Source organism: Cydia fagiglandana, chromosome 24 (genome assembly GCF_963556715.1).
Source record: "Cydia fagiglandana chromosome 24, ilCydFagi1.1, whole genome shotgun sequence".
Taxonomy (NCBI): domain Eukaryota; kingdom Metazoa; phylum Arthropoda; class Insecta; order Lepidoptera; family Tortricidae; genus Cydia; species Cydia fagiglandana.
This window is the reverse complement of record NC_085955.1, coordinates 11,113,902-11,128,508: the sequence shown is the minus strand read 5'-3', so window position 1 is coordinate 11,128,508 and position 14,607 is coordinate 11,113,902. Positions and strand designations below refer to the sequence as shown.

At 41.8% G+C, this 14,607-nt stretch overlaps 1 protein-coding gene across 1 annotated transcript in view; it reads right to left on the bottom strand.

Annotated features, from left to right (window-relative positions):
* Positions 1-14,607, bottom strand: part of LOC134676368 (trithorax group protein osa-like) — a 102,172-nt gene that overhangs the window by 19,827 nt on the left and 67,738 nt on the right. Inside the window, exons 9-11 of the mRNA XM_063534726.1 lie at positions 3,621-3,701; positions 1,983-2,090; positions 582-644 (exon numbers count right to left, since the gene is read on the bottom strand). Coding sequence (XP_063390796.1) covers positions 582-644; positions 1,983-2,090; positions 3,621-3,701 — 252 coding nt within the window. The remainder of the gene's footprint in view (positions 1-581; positions 645-1,982; positions 2,091-3,620; positions 3,702-14,607) is intronic.

The following is a 14,607-nucleotide window of genomic DNA, read 5'->3' as shown; positions in this document are numbered from 1 at the left end:
TAACGTATATTTAGGACTATATAAAATAAGGACATTATAGGTTCAAATTTTAAAAAAAATACAGATTATTTAGTAAGTAGGTAGAGTAAAGTTGTATCACCAAGAGTGTTCTTTTCAGGGGAGGGAACCCCCTACCTTTTCAGGGGAGGTGTGATAGGCAGACACTCATATTGGCACGTCTGTGCATATTGAGTGATCAGCACATTTAATGTAGATCTTGCGCCTCCACTCGATAAGGGATTTCCTCTTCGATCACGTAGAATAAGTATATATAATGTTAGTATAACAAGTATTAGGGGGATTAGAGTGTAGAGGCTGGAAGGTATTACATCTGTCAACCGATATACTGTGTTTACTGAGTCGCCCCTTTCCACCCCGGCGCTCCGCCTATTACAGCTTAGTAGATGTCACATTACTGAAAGGCCTTATAAGTGTATAAAAATTCAAGTTTGGTTTATTTAAATACGAAACAACTAGTATTTTAAGAGCGACCCAGGAAACCGTAACCATGGCAACTAGTGACAAGAAAGAGTTCATTCACCCACATTGCAGGTTAAATAAAAGCTTGTAAAAAAACTCACGTGATGGTGTGGCAACGCCGCCCTCGCGTGCTGAGGCATCAACTCTAAAGGCGCGCCGCGGGGCTACGACACAAACAATATTTTATTTTATTTTTATTTTATTTATTTGGAGATCCAACAGCTATGACAATAACGTAGAAATTATAGTGGATACAGGAAGCCAATTATAGGAACTCACAGGTAGTAACATAATACTAAACTAAACAATATATACAGATGTAATGCGTAATTGTTTTCCATCGTATTTCCTCGGAAACGTTCGTATTTGTCATGCTACTTTAGCCAACCTCAGTACTTTTTGTACTTAGACTCTGACATAGCAAGACATGTTCGTACGTTTCCGTGAAATCACGAAGAAAAACAAATATGCACATCTGTACACTTATTACTTATTAATGCAGTTTGAAAAAGATTACAAACAGTAAAATATTGGCAAAATCTAAAAAAAGTGTAACTAGAGTTAAAACAACATAAGTCTGCAACGATTTTGATAGCACGCGCAGTGCAAGTGTTATTTTAAACGTTAAACGTCTATGAAATTATGACGTATTAAATAACCCTTGCACTGTGTGCCATTAGTCATTACAGACTTATCTTGGTTTAGCTCTAACTCTATGAAAGATTGTGCGCAAAAAGTAAAGAAAATTAACTTTCTTACTAAAAACGGAGGCTTGTTCTAGCTGTAAGTCTATAATAGTCTATATAATTTTCCACTAAACTAAGAGTTTCTTACTCGTAATACTCTAGTGGACATAGGTAAAGTTCCGCAGACTTGAAATTCATCAGCAAATCCTGGTCACGGCACCAAATTGTAACTGATTCTTGCGTTATTAAGTCAATTAGGTATTTCCGAAAATATTAATTTATAGTTAGAATGTAATATTAAGAATACTTGGTATTCATTTAAACTGAAAATCGTAATTAGATTCCAAAAAAAGTAAGACAATGTTGCCACTTTTTACTAGCGCGTCTTGTATTTATGTAAAAATAAGTAAATAAAAGTACTTTTTTTTAAATCGTAGGAGTAAAATTACTAATAAATAAATTATCTTAGCGTGTTTATTTATAAAAAGGAATTTACTATTTTACAAACAAATTATTGCAGTGGCAACATTGTCTTACTTTTTTTGGAATCGAATTACGATTTTCAGTTTAGGATCTGACTGAACTTATTTTAACCGAGCTGGTGTGGTGAAAACATATGTATTACTGCAAAAAACCAACGACTGTTTGCTTATAAACTGAAATAAATGTCATATACTAAGAAAAAGTGACCAAGGCCTCCAGTGCCCCAGGCTGGAATAAAGCCAGCGTCCTCTGCTAACGCGGCAGGTGCCTGTATAGGTATAGCGGTATAGGTCTGTTTGCTAGTTGAGTGATCAACTTGTGTATGTACCGTACCTCTGTATGTAGCAGCAGAGGGGCGTGGTGCAGGTCCGGGGCGGGCTGCAGCGGGGACAGCGCGCCGTCGCCGCCGTGCGCGAGCTCCAGCCGCCCGCCTTCAGCCCGCTACGAACAACATACATTATCACACTTATATCGACCGGGATTATAGTTTGTAGCTTTCTAATAGACTCCGACGGGTAATCCTGTCTATTGTGAAGTAAAACCGCACGTGCTACTTACCTGCAAAAAAGGGTCTTAATTATTCTATTTGGCACTTGAGCGCGGGCTAGTCCAACGCTCAAAAAACCAGTGTAGGTGCGCTCTCCGGTAACGCGCCTTTGTCACATCTCGATGACACATTTTAGACTGGTTCTGTAGCGTTCGACTGGCCACACACATCCTAACAAAATATTTATCCCTTAGTTAATTTTGACTCTTATTGCAATTTCCATAGGAGTTGTAATTCAATTACCTGGGTAAAGTGAACGAACGATTTTTTATGCAGGTGGTTGTGGCACGTGGCACGAGCGGTTTTACTTAACAATAGACAAAGGATTAGCCGTCGGGGTCTGTTAGAAAGCTACAAACTATACGATATACGATACGATATTTACGATATTTCGACACAGTTACATGCATCTTGGACAGACCAACGAGTGTGAATGCGACCAGACCAACGACTGTTGGTAACGTTAAAAGCGAACGCAGCCGACGCGCATGAATAATGGTAACATTCCATTTCTAACCGCAGCTGCAGTACCGGTACTGAACGCGTCGCTGTCATTGTCAATTTCCATAGTAAAATTGACAGTAGTGCAGCTGTCGTTGGAAATGGAATGTTACCCTAAGGGTAGATCGAGCGCGGTCTACACAACTTTTGACACCCACCCGCTAGCATCAGTTACCCGTGAACAAGATGCATGTAACTGCGTCGAAATATGAATAACCGTGAATCATTCAAAACTGTTATATATTAGTAACATTTTTCACGTTAGGATAAACCTAAACAATATTACAATACTCAAAAAGGTCAACTTTGAGAATCGCTTTCTATCAGGCGATTCTTCTGTTCGTTTGCCTTATTATAAAAAAGTGTTAACTTGAATAGTTTAATGACATGACATTTCGCTATAGATCGACCGCTTAACTGAGTCCTCACCTGCGCGGTGCGGGGGCGACGGGGCGGGAAGACTAAGGGTGGCGGGGAAGGTGCGGGCGCCGTATGCCTGCCGCTCGCACCTTCCCCGCCACCCTTATAGTAGACTCAAACCAAACGGACGACTGGGATCATATCTCTATCTCACTCACCCCAGCTTCAACCGTGCGAGTGTGAATGAGAAGTTTTACGACCCCGGTCGTCCGTTTGGTTAGGGTCAACTATAGTCGTCCCGCCCCGTCGCCCCCGCACCGCGCAGGCGAGGACTCAGTTAAGCGCGAGGTCTATAGTCGTAAACAGAGTAATATCGAGAGGCTCTCGCCGAGCGTGTACAGTCGGCATGAAAGTAAAGTATAGAGGAGATGGCGGGACAACCTGGACACATTTCTCAGCAACTGGACGGATGCTGCACTCAATCGGGAGGATTGGACGTCTAGGGGGGAGGCCTTTGCCCAGCAGTGGGAGACCTTATAGGCTAGTTAAAAAAGTATTTATACCTGCGTGTGGGACATGTAGTGTGGCGGAGACGCGAAGGGCCCCCGCGGCGGGTACTGCAGGCCCGCGTACACACCGCCCATCTGCCAACGCAGACCACATTACTTCTCTACTTCACACACGGTAAGGACGCCACAGCCGAACGGGTTAGCAGAGTGGGTTGATGTGAAAGCTCCGTCACACTGGTGTGTTTTGCGGGCGGCGCGTGAGTAGTATAGTATAAAACGCTCACGCCACGCCCGGAAAACGCGCGTGCGACGGAAGCTTGATACAAATATCGGTATAATGCTGCCGGGATACAGGATAGTGCTACTACTGTACAATTTTAATTGACTTTTATTATACGATGGATGCAACAGGAACCTCGACGCGAAAAGAAGAATAGACCTTTGGCCATATTTCTTTATAAAAGACTTCTATAATAATGTAACCAAATAATAATAAAAAATACATAATGCCAAACAAATTATGACATAAAGCAGGAAAATATTTGAGAGGAAACTCTTCATAATATTATTCCTGTCATCAGATAATCATATTATTTATTGTCAAATATATTATAATATGCAATGTATGTACATAAACAACTTTACAGAATACTAAATTATTTACTCCGAAATAAAATAAAATAATAATTTAATATAGGTACATTTTCTATTATATGTACATTGAGAAATAAATTAAGTTGATCTGATGTGAATAAATGAATTGCATTGGTGAACAAAAAAATAAAAGAATTTAACATAAGTACATTTTTCTGATAATAACCTTTTCAAATTGAGAGGCAGCATTATACGTGATTTCAATTATTCTTTATTCTTTATTGTATAATATTAGAGTACTATCATTTAATGTAACCCAATTTAGATAATTACTTTATGCACCTTACAAGCTGTGGGCGTCCTTATATTCACTTTGTTAAGACATACAGAACCGGCACGACAATGTTATCAAAGAGAATTTGAAATAGAGGCGGATTGTCAAAGTAAATTATGTAGCCACAGTGAATTCACTGCCATCTTTCGACGGAAGATTAAAACTTTTAGAACGCCATTTGAGTTTGATCCTTATTCTCTCACTGATACGTATTTGTTTATATGAAAAAGTAACGCTATCGAATCCAGACTAGGCTAAAGGTATGGTACAATCTTTTGGAGCGACGGCGCCATACCTTTGGCCTAGTCACGAGTAGATGTCCTTACTTTTTGACATTTAACAAATTTAACACGTATCGGTGAAAGAATAAGGATCAAAGTCAAATGGCGTTCTGAAAGTTTTAATCTTCTGTCGAAGATGGCAGTAAATTTAGTGTGGCTACATAATTTACCATGACAGTAACTCTCTATACACTCTATTCTCTTTGTTAAAGTATCGCAGCAACTCCACATGAACTATTAAACCATAAACCAAACGAAAACGTTAAGGCGGGTGATGGCTAGCAGCGTGTTTCTCGTCTCGTTCGATATACATAATATAACGGAAACGGTACAAAATAATATAGACCGACCGCTTAAACGAGTCCTCGCCTGCGCAGTGCGGGGGCGACGGGGTTGGACGACTAAGGACCAGTTGCACCAACCACATTTGACAGACTGATCAAAGTCAGCCGGCGCGCCCCGGCGCTTTACTATGAAACTTTCCTTACATAAAAATTTTGCGAACTCTTGAACGATACGAACAGTTTGGTGCAACCGGCCCTAAGGGTTGCGGGGAAGGTGCGGGCGGCAGGCGTACGGCGCCCGCACCTTCCCCGCCACCCGTAGTCGTCCTACCGCGTCGCCCCCGCACCGCGCAGGCGAGGACTCATTTAAGCGGTCGGTCTATAACTAAAATCATACAGAAATATAAGTAAAGAAAGAGTGGTAACTCCAACAAAACGCGAGTTATTTCGCAGTCGACATCTAACGGCAAGTAGTGGACTATCAGTACCGCTACTTAACACCAGATGTCGCCAATCACAAGTGTCGCTACTGCTGACGAGAAATGTACTACTAAAACAATTTACAACTAATGTTATAAGCAGAAGGAGTTGAAAATAGACTTTCGGTTAATCCGGTTATAATATCAGCTTAAAATTGTTGAGCATTAGTTTTCGTTCGTAGCAACCTCTATTGTCAACTAGCAGTACTGATAAATTCCGCTACTTGACGCTAGATGTCACTACGAAATAACTCTCGTTTCGGTAAGAAAACTGATATATGGAGTTACCACTCTATCTTTTCTTATATTACTCTATGCTAAAACGGTGGAGAATAAATAAATACATATTTGACAGTTCAACTTAGGTATAAAATAAAGGTATAAATACAGTATGTATCCGACCATGGGGCTTTAATTCCAGGGCTTGATTTTACTCGCTAAACTGAGCTACTTTTACTACGGGACCAACCCTAAAATCGGGGAAATTTTTATGGCTTTTCCACAGAAAACGTCGACATCTGATCAGACAAAACAAAATGTATGAAAACGTAAAAATTTTTTTCGGGATTTCGGGGTTGGTCCCATAATAAAAGTAGCTCAGTTTAGCGAGTAGAATCGAGCCCTGGATTTAAAGCCCGATGGTCAATAACACCCTGTGTATTAATGTGTTCGAAATTTTTGACTGTATATGTACAGACAGCAACCCTCTTAACTGCCCATCGGTGGGCCTTATGCCTTTTGTAATAAGGTCCACCGATAGACAGTTAACAGCGTGGGCTACAGTACTACAAAAATAATATTCATCGATGCACTTTTTTCTTTTTGTTCTGAGCTTTTGAAATGAGTAAATAGCCGAAAAAAGGTATACATATTATAAGAATGGTAGGTATGGATGACAAATTATAAGGAATTTTTCATTTATTATGTTTTTAGTTTCATTTCCAGCATTTACAATGTTAGCGTATAAAATTCCTTATAACTTTTTAAAATAACATAATTAAACATAATAATAACAATAGGTATAGAAAATATAAATATGAACAGAACGACATATTTATCATAAGTATATATAATACAGGAACGAGAGAAAAACCTGCATTAAAACAAACGAACATACAATTGTATGAGCTAGTGTTAATAACCGCAACCCTTAACAAAACTCATAAAAATAACAATATTCTGTTTGTTACTTGTCACAAGAGCATAATCTTAGGAAACAGCCAAGATCTAATAATGAAAGCGACCAGCCAAATATTTTATTTCATATCTTAAAACCAATCTACAAAATACCAAAGCTGAGTTGCTAGCGGCCAAAATGGTAAATAAATGTGACAGGACGCCCGTAAAGTTTCGCGTAGTGTGGGCCGGGCCGCGGCGCGGCGCGCGAGCCGATTGGTCGCCGCCGGCCGCGAGCGCCGAGCCACACGGGGCGAAACTCCACGGACGCGGAAATTATTATACATTTAGAACACGGAACACATTCACAGGGTATCCAAAAGTGAGGAAGATCGCATGCGGTACACGTAATAATAATAAAATACAATTTAAACGTGGGGTTAGTTGGCGTAAAATATTTGGGGGGTCGCCATCGACCGGATCTACTGCGGGCACTTTACCGTGTGTTATACATTTAAAAAATTCAATATAAAAATCGCTTTAAAAACTAGACAAAGCTTTGCTTAAATGTAAAAGACAAAATTATTTTTATTTGTTTTAGATTCTAACTAAAGGTGTTGTTCCACGCCCGCATGCAACTTGACAGCGGTTCCAAACAACACCGCGCCAGAATCGCACTGACGGTTTTGAATCGCACAGTAAAGTACCCGGCCTCTATAAACATGTCTCATCGCAGCGCTACGGCGTACGTAGTATGTACAGAACCAAACAGTATGAGCTGTGGTGCATGCTGTAACCGCCCGGGGCCCGCAGCTACGGTAAGTAAAACGCAACATATTGCTGGATGGATGGATGGCCTTTTTTGTATGAATATTAAACCAGGCCCTTAAAGGGCACTGATTAACAGTCCGCCGGACAGTATCGGCCTGTAAGTTGTTCGGAACTGTCAACCTTTTGTTTTAATTGACAGGCCGATACCGTCCAACGGACTGTTAATCAGTGGGCCCCTTTACCGAGGATGTTCACTGAGAGAGAGCTACAGCAGATATGTTGTATTAGTAACGACTTTTTACAACGTGGCCATTATTGTTTTGCACTTAACCATTCTCGTTTTCTTTCAGTTTGCTTTAAGATGATAAATAAGAAATGCCTACTAGAATTCATAAAAGTTTTTTCAGTTATCAGATGGCACCACATAATTTAATTCTTGCCTGCTTTTAGATTAAGTGCTAAAGTAAATTTTTGGTACCATTTTTTAGTTGAAATATTAAATTAAGGTGCAGTTAAGTGCCATTTGATAGACATTTTTTATGACAGGGAAAAATTAAAGATTAAGTTTTATATATTGCGATTTACAAAACGTACGTGCGAAGCTTTTGTGACGCCCCTACACGACTCTCAAAACCCGCGTAGAGGCGCTAGGGCATGGCGTTGAATAAAACAAATGTGTATTCATTGAAATAAAAAAGTCGTTCAGTAGGGCTAATATGGTCGGCGGTTTATCATTTGTCACCATGGCTGTCACGTTCTAATATGTAAGTGCGAAAGTGACGCATGGCATGACAGGTGATAATAATGCGACCTTGATACCGCTGCAGAAGTGTGAGATGAATACATCGAGAACTGATTGCGGCGAGCGGCGAGGACCAATCGGAGCGTTTACTGACCTGCTATTGGTTGAGTTTAAAAATGGAACCAATCGCTGAGTGGTTTCAACACACACAATTGGCTACTTTCCTACTAGTCAAATTAGTTTCTTTTTTAGAACTGTCAAAACGTTTTTCTAAAATGGAATTTATATGAAAACGTGTGTAGGGAGTGACGTGACGGTCAACTCGCCTCAATCCAATTTATTAAATAGAAATAGTATTTAAAAATAACTGCTACGCAAACGAGTTGTGATGTATGTCTAATTTAAGCTGTTGCGAGACATACTAACATTTTTTTTTTTATTATGAATGGGCTTACTCATGGCCACAGACTAGCCGAGGCGTAGACGTGGCCGACGATGGAGCGAGCTCGCCCAGAACATTGAATAATTTTACGGTTTAGACTCACTTAAGCCGCACTTGAGCCGCAGTACGCGATACACGGCGGTCGTGAATGCTGCTCGCACTGTTAGTGCTTGAGAAAGGAGACCTAGGCTCTCCGAAACATATCGCGCGAGTGACTAAAAACAAGTCTAAACCGTAAAGTTATTCAATGATATCTATATTTTTCTAATAATTATCTGGTGCCTTATGTCAAAAATAGGCCAAATATGATCACATGATTTCTGGACGACCCCATTCAGATAACATCCCTATTCTTATAATAACGTCGCCCGCATTCGACATTCAAATGCCACGTGTGTGTGAGTGTTAACTCGACCAATGACAGAGCAGTATCCGCGAGCCGACCGGCCATTGGCCGCCGCCGCGTAGTCAAGCTGTGCGCTATGTGGAGACAAGACGTGATGCACACACTACAGCCTACCCTCTAAGGCTAGCCGACGCGACGCCCGTCCCGTCACGCAACGCAAATATGCATCTTTCGCGGGCGTATGTGTTTGTTGTTATAATTTTATAGGAACCCTAAAGGCCGAGCCACACCGGCTTGCGTGTGCGTGACGTGCGCCTGTGCGTGCGCTAATATGTTGGAGCCGCACACGCACGCGTCACGCAAGCGGTGTGCCATCTCTCATAAGGATCTGTATACTACAACGACGCACGCGCACGTGCACGTCACGCACACGTAGCCGGTGTGCACAGGCCTTAAGGGCTCATTCAGACGATGCGAGAACTCGCATACGAGGTTAATTACATTGCGGGTTTTGATCGGTCGGTTGAATTGGACGTAACCAACAGTCCGCAATGTAACTAAAATCGCATGCGAGTTCGCGCGCCGTCTAAATCAGCCCTAATGATCTATTGTCTAAAGCAGTGGTCGGCAACCTTTTAGCAGCCAAGGGCCACATAGTAGTTAACGGAGGTGACGCGGGCCGTACTTTGTTAATATTTATGACTTTATGAGACATTGTCGTTTGTCACTATTACATACAAAATAGCGAAGGCGGCACTCGGGCCGCAAGTGCCAGGTTCACGAGCCGCATGCGGGCCGCAGGTTGCCGACCGCTGGTCTAAAGGATTGTTTTGTTAATGAGTCTTAAATCTTAAGTTATCCCATTTTATGATGATGCCAAAAAAGTTACAAGAATACAGATATTGTACGAATAACAAAAATTTGGACGAGATAGTCATACCAAGCTGAGCTGGCAGTGATAGTGATTCTGATAGGCCAGACAGTGCATGTGTTATTGAGGCGTCATAATTACATAGTTTGACGTGTAAAATAACACTTGCGCAGTCTGAGCTATCAAAGTCGCTGCCGAGTTAGCTTGGTCTAATAGCCTTGAATTACGTCACTCACCACCTGCTAGTTCGTTCGTTCACGAGTGAGTGATTTGAATGAACTATATCTTTTGATTGAGCTCGCTCACTCTTCAACTCACTGATGATTTAACTCGCTCTGTCGCGGTGTTCCTTGCTCGCTCTTTCCTACTCATAATTCGAATGAGCCGGCCGAGCGTGACGAGCGAGGAGCGAGTGAGACGATGCGAATAGGTTTCGGAGCGGTTCGGAAGAATTCGGAGTAATTAATGAGACGGCAAAAAGTAAGTGTAAGTGTAAGGCCTGAGTGGACGCTCGAAGAGGAGCGTTCAGGGGGGCGTGCAGCGTGGCGTCGGGCTCACAAGTGATTTGAGCAGCGTGCACTAAGGCCGCTCCTATACGTTTGCATTTGTTTAACATGCACGCCGCACGTCCTACCCCGCTGCACGCTCAACTCGACCGGCCTTACACTAAGTGAAGTATTCCAAGGTCATATTTCGTTACTTCAAATAATTGTTGTAGAAGCAAAATCTGATGTTTTCTGCTTTTTGTGTTGGTGTGTGTGACAGCAAGAGTAAAGTTATGGTTGTTAGTTTGCGTTTTGCGTTGCGTGGGGACACAACCACAGCGCCAAGCGGCCTAACAAGACAGTGCTCCGGACCTCGCTACCTGCTTACCACTGTAAAACTGTTATATGTCTATGTAAAGTTCTGTATTTACCGAATAACCCAGTAAATCGGTACAGTCGCGGACGGTCTAGAACGCAAAATGACTAGCGTAATATTTTGCCTATACCGCTTTTAGTCTACATCGCGAACGGTCTAGAACGCAAAATGACCACTTTTTTTATATCACACAGGTAGGTTAGGTTCGCTAGTTATCTTCAAATGGCCGAAGGCCAAAGAGCACAGAATAGAAGCCCCGCGGGAGCGGGGCTCCGTCGACATCGCTAACGTAAAGATAAAACGACGGAAAATGATTTAGGGATTTTGCGTTCTGGACCGTTCGCGATGTAGATTAAGAGCGATATAGGCAAAATGTTACACTAGTCATTTTGCGTTCTAGACCGTCCGCGAATAACCCAATAAATCATACGATATAATGTATGTATTTCCAACGGTTCGCCAACACATACATCATCACTCGGTACGACCGACTCTGTTCGTAGTCTGACATCGACTGCCCCTAACTGTGAGTGACGTCACCATGACGTAAGCGCTCGAGACGTCTATACACCACAGTCTGATCAGTAAAGGGGCCCACTGATTAACAGTCCGCCGGACGGTATCGGCCTGTCAGTTGTTCGGAACTGTCAAAATTTTGTTCTAACTGACAGGCTGATACCGTCCGGCGGACTGTTAATCAGTTAAGAGGCCCCCCTTAACACATCTATGGACATTTTCACTTAAAAGTGTACATTCAACTGTGTAGCGAGCTGACAATAGGGGCGTGTTCACATATTTGTGAGCGCCTTAGCCGCTCCGATATATCTGATGGCGACTGTACCTAAATAAAGTATTACGTTACTCAATATTTGAGAACAATTGCCAAAACGATCACGAGTAGATTTCATTTTGTAAAAAGTAGGTGTAAGTGTAATATGTTTACACTTTTGTGCCTCATTCCTTCGTAATAAGGAGAAAAATGTAAACATATTTTTGAAGTCGACTGTAGTCTTTGAAAGAAACGGGAGATGGTGTCTCATGGTCATGCTAATTGCATTCACCTCGTAAGACCCACTATATAAAGTTTCCAAATTTTTAATTTAAGGGGCTGTCTCGAACAGATGGCAAACGACCCGACGGGCTGACGCTGGTTCCCTGGCAGAGAGGGCGGTGTCTTATATGGGATGCAACTTGTGTGAGTACATTTGCTGCATCCCATGTAGGACACACCGCCAAGTCGGCAGGTTCGGCGGCAGAGACTGCCGCCAAAAACAAGCGACAGAAATACTCTGCCCTGGGAGCCACGTACGACTGACTTCGTGCCCGTCGCTGTCGAGACAGCTGGGCCCTGGGGACGGGAGGCACGAGAGCTTTTCAGGGAACTTGGAAAGCGCCTCAGAGAAAAGGGGAATGACCCCCGTTCTGAGTCATGGCTTGTCCAACAGGTCTCCATCGCCATACAGCGGGGTAACGCTGCTCGTGTGATGGGGACCTTTGGACCGGGCATGGCTCAGAACGGGTTTTAGTTTGTTAAGTTTTATACATACATACATAATATGTAAAATTGAATAAATATTTAAACCTTATTCTGTAACTAAATTAGAACGAATTTTAATTACAGCAATTAAACAAAAGAAATGCTACTTTATTTGGTTTATTAAAGTTTCAAATTAGATTGCAACAAATATGTACATTCTAATGTACATATAGTCTCAGAAGGTTAAATGTGACGTCACACGGGTAAAGGTACCTTATGGCGGTTGGCGCTTACGCTATTATTAACGTCGCTCCAATATTATTGCGGCGCAATGCGACGTAAGCGCCAGCCGTCATAAGGTACCTTTTTCCGTGGAACGTCACAAATGACCAACCAACCAAACCAATGATGATGATAATTTATAAGACCTAGGTACCTATGTACCAACACAACTTTGACAATAAAGAAATCTTATCTTATCTTATCTTAATGAAGTATGTTTTACAGTGGTAGCGATAGATACGTAGGGGTTGCAGGTAGCAGGCACCAACCATGCGCCCGCACGGCGCTGCCGAAACCACATCAGAAATGAGGCGGTCAGTCGTCACTAACTAGCAGCGGGAAACAAGTGAAGCTAGAGTCCGTCTAAGTTAAATCTGTAGTGAAATATTGGACAAACCACTACATCAAAGTCCCATTCAAGACGTATACAAAGAACTCTGTTCAAGGAAGCATCAGGTCCCGAATGTGAATATCAATCACTTATGCCCACTTGCACCATTCCACTAACCCGGGGTTAACCGGTTAGACCAGGAGTTGCCATGGTTAGCCATACAATTTGACACTAGGTTAATAGTTTAACCGCTTAACCCCGGGTTATTGGAATGGTGCAAGTGGGCCTTAATGCAGTACGTGAGCGCTGGTGGCCTAGCGGTAAGAGCGCGCGACTTTCAATCTGGAGGTCGCAGGTTCGAGCCCCGGCTAGCGTGACTCTAACTTCGATGTCTTATGAAGTGTGTTGGTCCGGTGGATTAGTCAAAAGGATAAACAAAAATAGCCCTCAATTAACTTTAAAGCTCGTGTTATAAAATGGCGCCTAATACTAATTTGTGCTAGAACACCGTCAGGCATATACCCTTACGTCTAACAGTCAGGTTTAACCTTTTGAACGCTTTATGTTATAAACACAAACATCACTCAGAGAGCTAATCAGGCGAACAACACGCGAACGCTAAGCGATGCGGCGGCGGCGCGGGGTGAATCAATCCTTTGATACCTATAGAAGTGTCCTACATGGGCGAGCTCGTTGCGAACATAACGCCTTGAGCCCGCGGACTCGCCGCGTCGCGGCGGGCCCAAGGCGTTCGCGTTCGCAACGAGATCGCCCACATAGGATACTTCTACACGGTGTAACATGAGTGAACCGAATAATTTTAACAGCGTATTCCTGATCATATTTAGAGACAAAAATGTCCTATAAACTTTTTTTTAAAACGCCTAGTTTCAGAGATAATGTTAATTTAAAAATAAACAAGTTTTTGTTATTACTTGATGTAAAAGGCCTTTTTGATGGTGATGTTGCTGCTATGGTTCGTAGTCTAAATATCCTTATTGATAGATGTCAAAAAGTGACAAGTAACACTTTGCAAAAATAATTATTTACGAAAAAAAAATCTAAAAATCAATTTTAAGTAACAAGTTTACCAATAACATTTATTTTTTATGCACAAATACATTCAAAAAATTGATAAAAACAACCCAAAAAAATTTTTTTTTGGCGAAATTGACCTTAACTCATATTAAATTTTTTCCTTCTTTTGACCTCAGAAATGCGTGGTTAAAATTATTCGGTTTCCTCATGTTACACCGTGTATAGGTATCAAAGGATTGATTCACCCCGCGCCGCATCGCTTCGCTTCGCGTTCGCGTGTTGTTGGCATACGTAGTACGCTACGTAAGCCCTACCCGTAAGTGTGAACTAGTGTGAAGGTTAGTTTGACGGCGTCCGCCATAACACCTATATTAGTGTTCCTTGGCGCTTCGGGCACGACTACTAGCGACACCTTTAGGTGTTACTGGCGTTCAAAAGGTTAAAAAAGTGTCGCGGGGTTTGAAACAATAGTGCAGCTGATTATTGTTTGACCGTCGGCGTCTGTACTGCAAAACGTAATTCATAACCAAAAAAAAGTAAGAAAATGTTGCCATTTTTTACTAGCGCGTCTTGTATTTATGTAAAAATAAGTAAATAAAAGTACTTTTTTTAAATTGTAGGAGTAAAATTACTAATAAATAAATTATCTTAGCGTGATTATTTATCAAAAGAAATTTACTATTTTACAAACAAATTATTGCAGTGGCAACATTATCTTACTTTTTTTGGTCTTGAATTACGTTTTGCAGTTTGGTCAGCGCTATGGAAAATGGCGTCGCTGCGCAATTACGC